The 14900-nt window shown below is 45.2% G+C and overlaps 1 protein-coding gene across 1 annotated transcript; it reads right to left on the bottom strand.

The window, feature by feature from the left end:
- Window positions 1-12313: 12313 nt before the first annotated feature.
- Window positions 12314-13972, bottom strand: LOC105921085 (chymotrypsin B). The gene is made up of 7 exons (XM_012856763.3): window positions 13867-13972; window positions 13424-13527; window positions 13283-13362; window positions 13089-13170; window positions 12834-13014; window positions 12624-12757; window positions 12314-12545 (listed from the first exon to the last, which is right to left on the bottom strand). The coding sequence occupies exons 1-7, from the start codon at window positions 13916-13918 to the stop codon at window positions 12384-12386; spliced, it is 795 nt and encodes a 264-aa protein (XP_012712217.2). The 5' UTR covers window positions 13919-13972; the 3' UTR covers window positions 12314-12383.
- Window positions 13973-14900: the final 928 nt, after the last annotated feature.

The raw sequence follows: 14900 nt of genomic DNA, 5'->3' as shown, positions 1-14900 counted from the left end.
AGCTGAGAACTTTTACTGGTGCTGCCAAAATAGTAATGAAATAATAATTAGTAGTAGAATCGTCCCACGGTGTGAGTGGCCCAAACAGACGTTGGTTTGGGGTTCTGCCAGAATATTCACTTCACAATATCCGGGGAAAATGACGCATCTTTGAACATTTTCTACATTCTATGTTTGCCTCTTATAGAGATTCTGTTGTGGTTTTCAGAGCTCAGACATCAGAACAGCTTAAAAGAGCTGAATCCCTCTTATTTCTAACAATCCATATTAAGTAGATCTTTCTTGACGTTATCATCATTTTATTCTTTCTTGTACAGTTACAGTGAGTGGAGAAAGGTGGAGCCTAAACACCAATTCAACAACAACTGATTTTATTTTACAGTCTGACCAGGGTCACCTTCTACGATGCCTGTGGCCAACCCTGGCACGCCAAAAGCAAGTCCTCAGATTTCAGGTTACTATTTTTTTAAATTCAGAGAGCATGGAGCTGAAAAATCAGCAAGCAACAAGGACACATGTATTAATAACCCGATAACTGTTTTAACTCATGAAAGTGTCTCCTCTCCTTTCTTAAAGTCTCCTGAAAAGTAGTTTTTGGATTTACAACTGTTGGTCAGGGGACCTGAGAGGATCAAGATGGGGCCAGAGGGGGAAGCAGCTAACTGGAGGGAGGGAGTCATTGTCTTCCCCCCGGTGACACAGTATAAGAACACAGATTCAAAAACACCAAGGATCTTTGGCCCTGTCCACACAAAGACGGGTTTGTCTGTTTCCCTTAAACGTTTCTGTTGGTTAGGGCGTCCCATCAAGATGAAGCAGCCGTGGAACCGGTTCCCAGAGTGGGAACGTTTGAAGCTTGTCCATGTGGATGCAGCGTCACAGAGCAACAGCTGAAGAATCAGCAGATTTAGTCAATACTAACACTTAGTTTAACACTATTTATTATTACTTATTTATTTTGATATTAATCTACTGACTAAAAGCAAATGAGCAGAAACAACAAACAACTAATTTACATGTTACAACCCGAAGACATTTCAATTCAATTCAATTTTCTTTATATAGCGCCAATTCATGAAACATGTCATCTCGAGGCACTTTACAAAGTCAAAATCTATCAGATTATACAGATTGGTCAAAAATTTCCTACATAAGGAAACCAGTTGATTGCTTCAAAGTCCCGACAAGCAGCATTCACTCCTGGAGAAGCATAGAGCTACAGGGACAGTCGTCTGCATTGTTGATGGCTTTGCAGCAATCCCTCATACTGAGCAAGCATGAGGTGACAGTTGAGAGGAAAACTCCCCTTTAACAGGGAGGAGAACCTCCAGCAGAACCAGAACCAGGCTCAGTGTGAACGCTCATCTGCCTCCACCCACTGGGGCTTAGAGAAGACAGAGCAGAGACACAGAAAGCACAGAAGCTCACATTGACCCAGGAGTACTTTCTATGGTAGAGAAGACAAAGCAGAGACACAGAAAGCTCAGAAGCTCACATTGACCCAGGAGTACTTTCTATGGTAGAGAAGACAGAGCAGAGACACAGAAAGCTCAGAAGCTCACATTGACCCAGGAGTACTTTCTATGTTAGAGAAGACAGAGCAGAGACACAGAAAGCTCAGAAGCTCACATTGACCCAGGAGTACTTTCTATGGTAGAGAAGACAAAGCAGAGACACAGAAAGCTCAGAAGCTCACATTGACCCAGGAGTACTTTCTATGTTAGAGAAGACAGAGCAGAGACACAGAAAGCTCAGAAGCTCACATTGACCCAGGAGTACTTTCTATGTTAGAGAAGACAGAGCAGAGACACAGAAAGCTCAGAAGCTCACATTGACCCAGGAGTACTTTCTATGTTAGAGAAGACAGAGCAGAGACACAGAAAGCTCAGAAGCTCACATTGACCCAGGAGTACTTTCTATGGTAGAGAAGACAAAGCAGAGACACAGAAAGCTCAGAAGCTCACATTGACCCAGGAGTACTTTCTATGTTAGATGGTAATAGAGGATGATCTGCCTCCCCTGATGATGTCACAGCTAACAGAACGCCAGACCAGGTGTACCTACTTGTTTTTCTAATTTCTTTCTACATTTTATTCCAACTTGCTTTTATTCTATTTTTATTTTTATTATGTTTTAATCATGTAAAGCACTTAGCGTTGTCTTTGTACTGAAATGTGCTACATAAATATATTTGCCTTGACTAGAAGCAAAGCGAGTGTAAAGAAGTGCCGGTTAAGATGTGACTTTTCTTTGTCCTCTCCAGGGTGTTTGGACAAATACTTCCCCGGGGTTGTTGGGGTTCTTCATTTAAAGGTTCCGGGAGGAACCATGGGATAAATGTGAGTGTGGGGGATTTCTATACATGGGTTTCTTGGTGTTTTCATTATGGTGATACAGTGCAATGTTTAAAAAGTTATTAAATATTTAATAATGTTAAATGGTAAAATGTAGATATTGTTTGTTAAAGTGTATATACAATAGATTGTTGGTGGAATTTTGAAAGCTCACCTGTAAGAAATAAAGGTTTAGTCTTTAAATCCCTGAAGGTGTTGAAGGCTGTGTTGTCACTAGAGAAGAGATCTTGTTGTGGTTGAAAGGTTTGCCAGATTGTCCATGAATTAGTGCTGAACTCGGACAGATAAAGACCGGCAGTTTCTACCTAAAGTCTTCATCGCAAATCCAGCAGCAAAAGGCCACCTGGTTAGAGTGTGACATCATTCAATGTTTTTGCTGTTTACCTGCCTTAGACTGCAGGCCTGCTTCTTCTCTACTTTGTGCTATACATACGACTGAGGTCTGATCTGCAGCAGTCACAGTGATGTCATTCTGGCATAGCAAGATTATCTCAACAGAGGAGGACCTCTGGCCTGCTGTAGGACCTCTACCTGCTGCAAGGCAGAGATTTAAAGAAACACTTTGACTGATTAAACTTAAAGTCCAAACATTAAAAGTGACACTTTTTTCTTGGCTTTTTTTTTCCACTTCTGTTCCTGAAAGGATGTGTTGAAGATTATTCAGACATTTTATCACCTATTTTTTCAGTTTGTTTCATTATTATCATTATTACTGTACACAGTGATATGATAAAATATGGTAAGAATTCATACACATTTATTGTTTAGGTAGAGCTGGCCTGATGTCTTCAGGTTGTTTAAGGGCAGGTCAACTCAATCTGGAAAGTCCCAAGATGTTAGGAGATATCCTGCTAGAAAGCTGCAGGTCTTTCCTGGGACCTGGTCCCAGTGGCCTCTCCTTACCTTTAAGTGGGATTCTTGTATGCAGAATCTGGATCATTCAGCCGTGATCTATATCCCAGGACCATAGATGAGTGTTGGAACGTAGACAGAGGAACAAACCCAGAGCTTCACCCTTCAAATCAACTCCTTTACCGTCAGAGACCAAAGCATCAGATGGTAAATGTCCTGTACTTGTATCGCACTTTATCAAGTCCTGAGGACCCAAAGCGCTTCACACTTCATTCAGTCATTCACTCACACATTCACAGGATGACGCTGGTGAGCTACATTGTAGTGACAGCTGCTCTGGGACAGACCGACAGAAGGGGTACAATGAGTCCCACCCACAGCCGGCAAAGCAGGGACACAACAAGTGAGAACCAGGGGTTGGAACCAGCAACCCACCTGGTGCAGGAGGAACTCCATTGCTCCCGCACCACTGTTGCTGCTGATGTGATGTTCATCTCATGCTTCATTCTGATATCAGGCCCCTCCCTAATCTGTTCGTAGACGTCTCCACACAGATCTCACTGCCACACGTGTCGGTTCTGAGTGGGAAAAGTCCAAATAGCAAAAGCTGTCCATCAGACAAGGCTGTGAGGTTGAACCCTGTGTGAGGTCTGTCCTTCCACAGCTAACAGGAAGCTAACGTGATTAACTCAGATGTGCTCATGATGACAGAAGATGAATGGATGCCGTGTTTACAAATGCTGGAGGTCATTTCCTGTCTAATGCTTTATGATATCAGAGGAAAGTAATATGACTGTGTGTGTGGGAGGTGCTTCTTCATTTAGAACCTGAAGAACCAATGCAGCACTAATTATTTCATTAGGGACAAAAATGGAAACAGTCTCTATTGTTTCTTTACCATCTATTCAGGGAAGATGATAAACACCTGATCTCCTCTCAGACCTTTTCCAACTCTACTCGTCCAAGACTTGATGCAACCCAGCAGGGTGCATCAAGTCTTGCCTGGCGGCGGCGTTCTGGACCAACTGGAGGACCGGCTGAGTCCAAATACAGATTCTGCAGTCAAGCTGGGTTGTAATAAAAGTATGAATAGCTGTCTCAAGGTTTTGTTTTGAGAGAAATGGCTTTGCCAGCTGCCTAAGATGATAAGAACCAGACATGAGCGCTGCTGGGTGACCGGGGGGGTGGGGGGTTGGGGGGGGGGAGCGGAGGATGATTAATATCCCCGGAGATCAGAATAAGGGCCTGAGGAACCTGTGTTTGAGTCTGCTGGTCACAGCGTGGAGCACAGGCTGTTGCAGCAATGGCAGGGGGCGAAGCAGTGGACGTAGGGTTGCATAGGGGCCACAGGGACCACAGGGACCATAGGGGCCATAGGGGCCACAGGGACCACAGGGGCCACAGGGGCCACAGGGACCACAGGGACCACAGGGGCCATAGGGGCCACAGGGACCACAGGGGCCACAGGGGCCACAGGGGCCATAGGGACCACAGGGGCCACAGGGACCATAGGGGCCACAGGGACCACAGGGACCACAGGGGCCACAGGGGCCATAGGGGCCACAGGGACCACAGGGACCATAGGGGCCACAGGGACCACAGGGGCCACAGGGACCACAGGGGCCACAGGGACCACAGGGACCACAGGGACCACAGGGACCACAGGGGCCACAGGGACCACAGGGGCCACAGGGACCACAGGAACATGTCCCTACCAATAATACGGTGTAAATAACATGTTTCTAATTTACAACATTGTTGCTGCATCGCTTCTTTTCCTCTCGCAGCTCCGTCTGACTGCCTGCCCGGTCGGTCCTGTCTCTTTAAATCAGCAGCGCACGTGACTGTGCTGTGCCGTTTATCTCCACTCTCATTGGTTGTTCTGCCTTCAGTTCCGCCTTCCCTCTTCCTGATTGGCTGTTTTCTAGCACTCTCATACGTGTGCTTGGAGCGCAAGATTTAAGTTCATCCTGGGATTCTGCGGTAACCAAGATTAATACCAGGAAACTAGTCCTGGTTAAAAACTAAATATTAGCTGCACTAAAATAGGGGAAAGCTGCTGAGTGCAGTTCTGTAAAGAAGCAGGAGAGACTGTTTTGATTTGTTGAACTTGAGAAATGTAAGTAACCAACGTTAACGTCTCAAAATAGCATTTAATTGGGAAGTATCAATAAAAACCTAATCTCTGTTATAAAACTAAATATTCTGTGAAGACTGCTGGAAAGATTGAAGAGCAATAACTGTAGGCTATTAAAAATCCTTTTACCAATATTTTGTTGCTATTATTACTTTCATTTTTTGTCGACCCTTCAGTTCATCTATAAATAGCAGATGTTTCTTTTACATGATATATAAAGTATAACAACACTAGATGGTGCCTAAATAACTGCTATTTTTAGATTTTTGCTTAGTTATAATAGAATAATTAGGGTTCCACAAAATAATAGTGCTATTTATTTGACTATTTCTACTTCTAGAATTAAGGCAAAGACAAATAAAACAGAGGAACACTATTTATATTGGTTTCATTGTACATAGATTTCTACTCCGTCCATTAATAAATTAGTTCAAACCAGAAGCAGAGCTAGACATTCTCATCATCAGGGATTTAGCCAAAAAAATATTACTTCATTACGAGAATAATTTGGCACACCAAAAAAGTAAAAATCATTTAATCTGTTGATGCGGTCGCAAAATTAATTTAATATAGGCCTTTACATATCTTAAAGTTTAATCGGCTGTTCTTTAATAGTCATACTAGTATAAACCAATAGAATATTAATATGTTCTCATTTGAATGATGAAATGGACAACCACTCATGTAACAGATCAGTCCTGGTGTCACCAATCTTACTCAAAGTTCAGTATTGGGTCCTCCATGCCGCTTATGTATTAAGATTTACTGCACATTTAATCATTGTTGACCGCTCAATATTGTTAGGGAAATAATTAGTTGTCTGAGAGGATGTAGGTAAGGAGAAGCTGTTATCTACACTTCAGATGTATGATGTGAGAAATGTGTTTGGAATGTTAAGATAAATGACATGAAATGGGCTAAAGAGAGTAACTACAGCCCAGTTATACATTTGTTGAAATATTGAAGTTAATATTTTAAATGCTGTCATGGTCAGTTACACTTATAGTTCCAGTGTAGATGTAAATAGAATACATTTATTTGCAGTCCCTTTAAGGTATTATGTTGCTGTGTTTTATGATACAGAGAGAGAATGTTAGTTCAAATAAATAAGGGTGGGGTTTATCTCTGCACATTTCTATATCTTCAGAAAATATAGGATATATCTACAGTTAAAAAGGCATGTAGTGCTTATAAAATTTGTATAAATTATTATGCAATTATACCTGTTTGATTATAAATATTGTTATCAATTATAATTGGCAATTATAATTTATATCATTCAAAATCAAAGGACAGCTATAACAACATTCTTTCAAATGGTTGTGATCAAGGGCTATGAGTCTGTAACGATTAGCACTAACAATTGGCTTATTAATGAACAGTTATTAACTTTTTTAGCCTGGAAAAGGGTGTCTAACGAGTTGTTGGGTTAGACTTGTCCAGCACACATTGACAACTTCAATTATAATTGCAATTGGAATTTTAACCATTACTCATTCATCACAAGCCAATGAAAATGTCTTATTTTATTCAGTTATTAACTCAAAAGGAGGTAATTCAGTAACTCTTAGAGACCACCTCAGTTCTCGCTAGTTGTTATTTATTAAACTGATAATTCCCTGTTACAGTAATTATTCTAAATTACTGTAAACTACTAGAAACAAGACTCAGTACTAAATAAAAGAAAACAAACAAAAATAAAAGTCGAAATGGATAAATTGAGAGGTAGCAATCTGTAATAAACTCACAGTTGAATAGAAATTTTATTGACATGAATATTAACCATCACAATCCACATGTCAGCATTTTAAGGTAACAGCATTGAAAGAATCCTGGCTAAATAGCTCTGAGGTGGTAAAGCTGGTGTACCCAAACGGGCCTACGCTAAGATGGGAACGCTTCTGGCAAACTAGCTGCTAGCAAAGTCCATGCACGTTCTAATTCAGCTTCAAGGTGGAGATCGGCTAACGATAGCTAATCGGTTAGTGTGACTACACAGCAGCCTGCAGCTAAGAGCCTCAGGGCTACTCTGTGCCCCGCACAAGATGGCGGCTCTGACGACGCATGGCCTCCGGCCCGTACGTCATATGAATTAAGGTTAATTTTAAGTCTTTAAGACTTTCCAGGTGAGATGCAGGGGGAAACAGGTGATGCAGCAAAAACTTGGTCCTGCCAAGAAACCCGAATCACGGCCCTCCTCTTGTCGACAGCACACAGAAATTCAGCTAAACGTCTCTCAACACAGCGGCGCTGCACAGGAGAAGACAGATCTCGTCGTCCACTGCGGTTTTATGCCGGGTGTGGTTTGATCTGTGGACAGTCACCACCATAAGGCTGGACGATCGTTCAATAACAATATATATCGATCGATAGACGTATTTCAATGATATAAAAAAGGGGTCAATAAAAAGTTCAATAGAACAGTTTTCCTTCATTCTACCCTATCATGTAGGTTAATACTAGTAATTATATCCTCCCAACCAATCACAAACGCAGACCCAGGAACACTCCGCCCCAAGCTCCGCCCCCTTCAAAGATTTCAGAGAGGTTCCTTTTCATTTCTTAAATACTTGCAGTTTTTTTGGGGGGGCTCTAGTGGCTCGCTTCTTATTACAGTAGGCTGACAGGAGGGGGGTAGAAACAGGGTAAAGACATGCGGCAAAGGACCGCGGGTCGGATTCGAACCAGGGTGGACCGCGTCGAGGACTAAGGCCTCCGTATATGGGTCTGGCTACCCGCTGCGCCACAAGCGCGCCCAATACTTGCAGTTTTGGTAAAAAGTTGATTGAATAAAAGGTTGAGTTTAAATTCAGTGTTTGTGTGTCTGTATCTAAAAATAGATTGTTAGGCAACAGTATAAAATGGCCAGGGTAGCACTTAAAAAATATGTTGATAATTATCTATATTGATCAATAGGATTTATATTTTATTTATTTATTTATTTTCACAGTGTCCTCACCACCACAACCCAACCTACCCGGTTCCTGCTTCGGTCCCGACCCCCCCATCCCGTACCCGAACTAGACCACCCCCGGCACAAGCCCCCCAGTGATGGGGCCAACATGACCCGAACGGGCCGCTCAACCAGAACCCCCCCCCCCCCCCCCTCCCAATTAACTAACAGGCCCACTACCTCCCAATCCCCCCCACCCATTCCCGGGAAGAGCAGAAGTGTCAGCCCCAGTCCTGGCAAGTCACCCGGGCCCTATATGCATGTTGTTCTCGAGTGTGTTTAAAACTGGGAGCACCAAAGGGGGTGCCCGGCACAGTCCACCCACCCTCCAGAAGGTATCTGGTGCCAGCGCACCCCCTCCAAGCAACCTACCCAGAACCCTCAATGTCTAAATGTGAATGGGGATGGAGGGAGCCATCACAGGTGAAACCTACACAATAAGACCCCCCAGATGTCTTTACCCCCCACCTCCCCAGACAATGCCCTACATATATGTGCGTTGTGAAAATGTTGTGAATAAAAGTGTCTAAAATGCATTATAAAATCGTGGTGAGGGACGTCATCAGAAATTGGGACCATCCAGTAATGCATTACTGGATTACTGGCATTACTGGATTACTGCATTACTGGATTACTGTAATGTAATCATTACAGTAATGCCCCCCTCCCCAAGGAGGGGGGATTACTGCATTACTGGATTACTGGATTACTGGATTACTGTAATGATTACATTACAGTAATCCCCCCTCCTTGGGGAGGGGGGCATTACTGTAATGTAATCATTACAGTAATGCCCCCCTCCCCAAGGAGGGGGGATTACTGCATTACTGCATTACTGGATTACTGCATTACTGGATTACTGCATTACTGCATTACTGGATTACTGTAATGATTACATTACAGTAATCCAGTAATCCCCCCCCCCCCCCAAGGAGGGGGGATTACTGCATTACTGGATTACTGCATTACTGGATTACTGCATGTGCGGCAACGTAATGGAGCAGGAAGAACATTTTTGCTCTCTCTCTTTTTTCTTCATAGAAGGTACACCTGGTCTGACATTTTGTTAACTGTGACATCATCCAGGGGAGACAGATCACCCGCTATTACCATCTAATGTAGAACAGATTACTGGATCAATGTGAGCTTCTGTGCTTTTTGTCTCTCTTGTTGTGTCTCTGCTCTGTCTTCTCTAACATAGAAAGTACTCCTGGGTCAATGTGAGCTTCTGAGCTTTCTGTGTCTCTGCTCTGTCTTCTCTAAGCCCCAGTGGGGGGAGGCAGATGAGCGTTGACACTGAGCCTGGTTCTGGTTCTGCTGGAGGTTCTCCTCCCTGTTAAAGGGGAGTTTTCCTCTCCACTGTCGCTTCATGCATGCTCAGTATGAGGGATTGCTGCAAAGCCATCAACAATGCAGACGACTCTCCCTGTAGCTCTACGCTTCTCCAGGAGTGAATGCTGCTTGGAGAGACTTTGAAGCAATCAACTGGTTCCCTTATATAGGCCATTTTTGACCAATCTGTATAATCTGATTGATTTTGACTTTGTAAAGTGCCTCGAGATGACATGTTTCATGAATTGGAGCTATATAAATAAAATTTAATTGAAAAATTTAATTAAAGAGGGGAGTCCAGGTATGAGGAGAAAAGAACTGACGAGCCTCATGCTCTCCCAGGGAGCCAGCTCCCCTGCTGACTCCGATAGGAACGCCCGTTCCCTGAGAGCCCACAGAGAGGGAGGCTCCACCAGCCGCACCACCATAGCCCGGGAGCCAACCACTCACCAGGACCAACACCTCCACCCCCCAACCCACCCACCAAGCCTCCTGGCTGTCCTGAAGGTAACAAAAAAAAACAAAAAACCCTGGTTAGCCAGCCCGCCCGAATGCAGACCCGCCTTCCTCCGGATGAAACCCGCACCGGAAGACGGCACGGACCAGGACTGAGATAGGGGGTCGGACATGGAGCCCTCCAACCATCCACATCCCTCCATCCAAAAATGTAATCCCACCCCAACACAATGCTGGTGAAGATTCTCAGTCATCCAGGTCATGGTCATTCCAAAAAAAAAAAGTAAAAAACAACGCAACTGGACCTTTTTTCCGTAGTTGAAGATGTTTCGCTTCCTCTCCTGGAATCTTTCTCAATTCAAAAAGTCTGGAGTAATGTGGAGTAACAAGCTTTATATCATTGCCCAACAAATGCCTTGTAATGGCTTAGATAACATGCAAATTCAATCGAAACAGGTCCACCCCTTAGTATAATGGGCGGTCGTTAAAGCCATTAAGCCAGCAGATTGGACTGAAACTGGACAGCAGAGTCTTGTCTTGTCGAGTTGATGTGTCTTGTGAAAGCTTCCACTTCTTTTAACTGGATTTTGACAAAGGTGTCATCCACAAAACTAAACCAGTGGCTTGGTGGTGTTCCTCTGAAGCAGTGGTCCCCAATCCTGGTCCTCGAGGGTCGGTGTCCCTGCAGGTTTTACATGTGTCCCTGAACCAACACACCTGACTTACTTCCCCAGTGTGCTGTCAATTTTCCAGAGTCCTCCTAATGACCTCATTATTTGACTCAGGTGTGTTGAAGCAGAGTAACAAATAAAAGTTGCAGGACACCGGCCCTCGAGGACCAGAATTGGGGACCACTGCTCTGAAGGTTCCCAAAGCTCTCATTTCCATTTCCTCCATGTAAAGATTGGCTACAATTGGTGACACTGGAGATCCCATGGCACAACAATGCTTCTGTCTGTAAAAATGATCGCTGAACTTGAAATAAGTTGTAGAAAGACAAAGGTCCAGCAGGGTACAGATCTGGTCCAGCGTGAAATTAGTTCTGTTATTTAGGTCATCTTGTTGAAGACGTTTCCTGACTGTTTCTACTGCCTCTGATGTAGGTATGCAAGTGAAAAGTGAAGTGACATCGAAAGACACCAGAGTTTCCCCTGGTGCCATCTTTAAATGTTTGACTTTGTTTGCAAAGTCCTTGGAGTTTTCTGTGTGATGTGGTGTGTTCCCCATCACTAACATTCAAACAACTCAACTCAGGCTGGGTTCATCCCCACTCCCCCTCCCTCCCCTCCCCCCACTAGCAGAGTGCACACCCCCAAAGGGGAGAGCATCTGCCATGAGTTGTTAATGTCCATGCCCCCCGACCAGCTCAACAGGCCCCCCAGCACCCCAGAGGCCCCGGTAGGGCCAGACACCCGGGCATACACCGGCCCAGACCCCAAGCAGATTAGTCCACAGAACCCGAACCCCCGATGGTCCAACAAAAAATATCTATACTGATTGAAACTTCTCACTTTTCCAGTTCATGAGGAGAGTTTTCTTTGCGATACATACGGCAGTGAAAGCCATGCAAACTATTTTTTTATGGATTTTTTTCAATATCGTCCAGCCCTACACCACCATTAAATTAAATAAATTCAGTTTTATTTATATAGCGTTAATTCATGATACACGTCATCTTCAAGGCTCTTTCCAAAGTCAGACTCCATCAGATCCTCCAGGTTGGTGAGAACGTTTCCTCTCTAAGGAAACCCAGCAGGTTGCATCAAGTCTCTCCAAGCAGCATTCACTCCTCCTGAAAGAGCGTAGAGCCACAGTGGACAGTCGTCTGCATTGTTGATGGCTTTGCAGCAATCCCTCATACTGAGCATGCATGAAGCCACAGTGGAGAGGAAAACTCCCCTTTAACAGGGAGGTTGAAGGGGAGGAGATGACAGCTAGATGAGGTCTGCCAAGACTCCCCTGAAAAAGAGTTTTTTAATTGAAATGAGACAATTTCTTGGTTAAACAAAGGTTAAATTAAACAAATGACTAGATTGGATTGAAACTTATAAAGGGGCAACATTGTGACAATGCTACGTTCTCCCTTGTGGTCCATGGTGGCCGTTGGGGAACCGAATTGCTCTACAACACTGAAGTCACATCACTCCAGGTCTTGTTTTAATCACCAGGCTCAAACTTTTTCACTTTGAACAGCTTTTACAAAATGTTGAAAGAACCAGAGACAGCCACTTATTTCCAGCTGCTTTATTGAAGTTGAGCTTTTTCCTTAACCCACGAGCAGCTTCTGAGCCTCCAGGTTTCAGTGGGCGGCGAGGATCTGGTCCACCCATCCTCTCAGCTCAGTGACCCGAGCGTAGACAGCCGGCGTGGTGGTGGAGCAACGGCTGCTGCCCCAGGACACGATACCCACCAGAGTCCAGGCGTTGTCCTTCTCACAGACCAGAGGACCACCAGAGTCGCCCTGAAACACAGCAGACGCGTTCAGCATGAAGCCACAAAGGGATCCAATCAGGTGAGACAGGAGGTGAGCGGGCTTCACCATGCAGGAAGTGGCGCCGGCTCCACCGGCGCAGATCATGACGTCAGAGATGTTGCTGCCCCAGTGCTGCTTGCAGTCGCTGTTGGACAGCAGAGGCAAAGCTGCCTGCTGCAGTTTGCTGGGAGTGTTGAGAGCTGTGGGGGACAGAGGCAGGGTGAGCACCCGAAGCTGATCCCGGGTCAGCCGAGGCTTAATCTGCAGCCCACCCACCGTTGTAGCGGGTCAGACCCCAGCCAGAGGTCACACAGGTGGAGTCGGGGGCAAAGCTGTCCGTGGACTCAGCGAGGCAGACGGGGGAAACGTTGCTGCCCAGGCGGGCGGGGGTGGCCAGCTTGATGAGGGCGATGTCGTTGTTGATGGTGGAGGGGTTCCAGCTGGGGTGGGTGAACACCTGCAGGGCCACAAAGGGTTAATCGGGACCTGGGCGTTTGCTCCGTAGCTGATTGGCTAAAGGTTTCTGCTTACCTGGGCAGGCTTCAGCACCTGGACGTCTTCGCTGGAGAAGGAGCTCCTGTCGTGCTCTCCAGCAACAACGCGGTGGTAGGTCCTGAGGAGAAACAGGATGAGAATAAAACTCTGTGTCACTGCGTAAAGAGATAAAAGCAGCAGTTTAACTTCTAGGGACTACAGATGGTTGTCGGTTCCATGCCCGCACTGACCTGACGTTACAGTGAGCAGCAGTCACCACCCAGTTCTCGTTGATCAAGGATCCTCCGCAGAAGTGGAAGCCAGTAGATTGCTGCAGAGGCAGAAACAGGTCAGGCTCTGAGGAGGAAGAGGAAGCTGTGTGTCTGTCTCACCTGCAGAGACACCTGCCAGGGCCAGGAGTGAGGCACCGCTTCTTCACCGTTCACAATGCGGGCATAGCCGGTCACACGAGGAGGGATGGCAGGGACACCGCAGCCTGAGGACAGGACGCAGGTTCAAAGGACGGTTCTGCTGTGTCAGCCGTTTAATCTACAGCCTGTTCACCTAAACCAGCCAAGCAGGCTCATTATTAAATTATATTATTATTAGGCTCATCTGAACCGCTGCAGGAGTCCATGTCTTTTCTTGGTTCAGTTTAAATGAATTTGCTTCTCATTCTGCACTCAGACCACCAAAGTCTGTTCATTACTCCACCAGGCAGCTCTGCTGCTCATCTTAACTGCTTCTGAGAACATGAAGAAGCAGGATGGGTTCCTACGGGTCCAGTAAGGCTGCACGCTGGGCTGCAGCTGAACTAAAGTCAAGGTAAACTGACCGTAGGCGGTGCTGATGAATGCCAGACAGGAGACGATCCACAGGGAGGCCATGGTGAAGATGATGATGATGATGATGTTCTGGCGCTGTTATTTTATGCTGAAGGCCAGAAGGCCCTGGCCAATCAGAGTGGCCGCTGGCCCCACGGTCAGCTGCTTATCAGAGCTGGAGCAGCAGCCATGTTCCCATGGTCCCACGCCCTGACACCGAGCTCTCTGATTGGCTCACATGCAGGCGTCCATTCACCGAGAACTGCAAGTGAAAAATAGATCCGCAATAAAAAAACTGATGCAAAGCAATAAAAAACTGATGAAAAGCAACAAAAAACTGATGCAAAGCAGCAAAAAACTGATGAAAAGCAACAAAAAACTGATGCAAAGCAATACGCTGGTGAAGATTCTCAGTCATCCAGGTCATGGTCATTCCAAGAAAAGTAAAAAACAAAGCAACTGGACTTGCAGCAAAAAAGCAGAGCAGCAAAAAACTGATGCAAAGCAATTAGAGGCAACTGACACATTAACATGCGAGACCTAAACGCACCGTGTTAACGTTCATGCACAAAGCAGCAGAGACAGAGACCAGACTCCTTCTGTGGAGCTAACATCAGTGACATGAAGCTGTTTCAGCATAACTGGTTTATTTCTGATGTTTCTGTAGAACCTAGATTTTTCTAAAACAGGACTGACATGTTTGTGATCTCATTACGCCTAACATTTGAGTTTTATTTCTAGCACATTACCACGTGATCAGTGGATGAGTGACGTGTTGGTACAGAGATACCAGGGTGAAGAGTCAGCATGCTGCGCTGAGAACAGCTGCAGGAGGACACATTATGACCCATGAGCAAGGCTGTGATCAGAAGCAGAGAGAAAGTCAACAAGTGACTCACCCAGAGCTAAGTTACGATGTAAAAGAAGAAGTCATAGGTTCTGGTCCTGAGAACTTGTTAACAGTCCCAGGTTCCTATCAAACCTCTCATTGTCCAATTTTTGGATGAGAAGTATCTCACCAGCATCAAACACAACCCACTCTGCA

This window comes from Fundulus heteroclitus, chromosome 4 (assembly GCF_011125445.2).
Source record: "Fundulus heteroclitus isolate FHET01 chromosome 4, MU-UCD_Fhet_4.1, whole genome shotgun sequence".
In the NCBI taxonomy this organism is placed as follows: Eukaryota; Metazoa; Chordata; class Actinopteri; order Cyprinodontiformes; family Fundulidae; genus Fundulus; species Fundulus heteroclitus.
The sequence above is the reverse complement of the archived record's forward strand: the minus strand, read 5'-3'. Positions and strand labels throughout refer to the sequence as shown.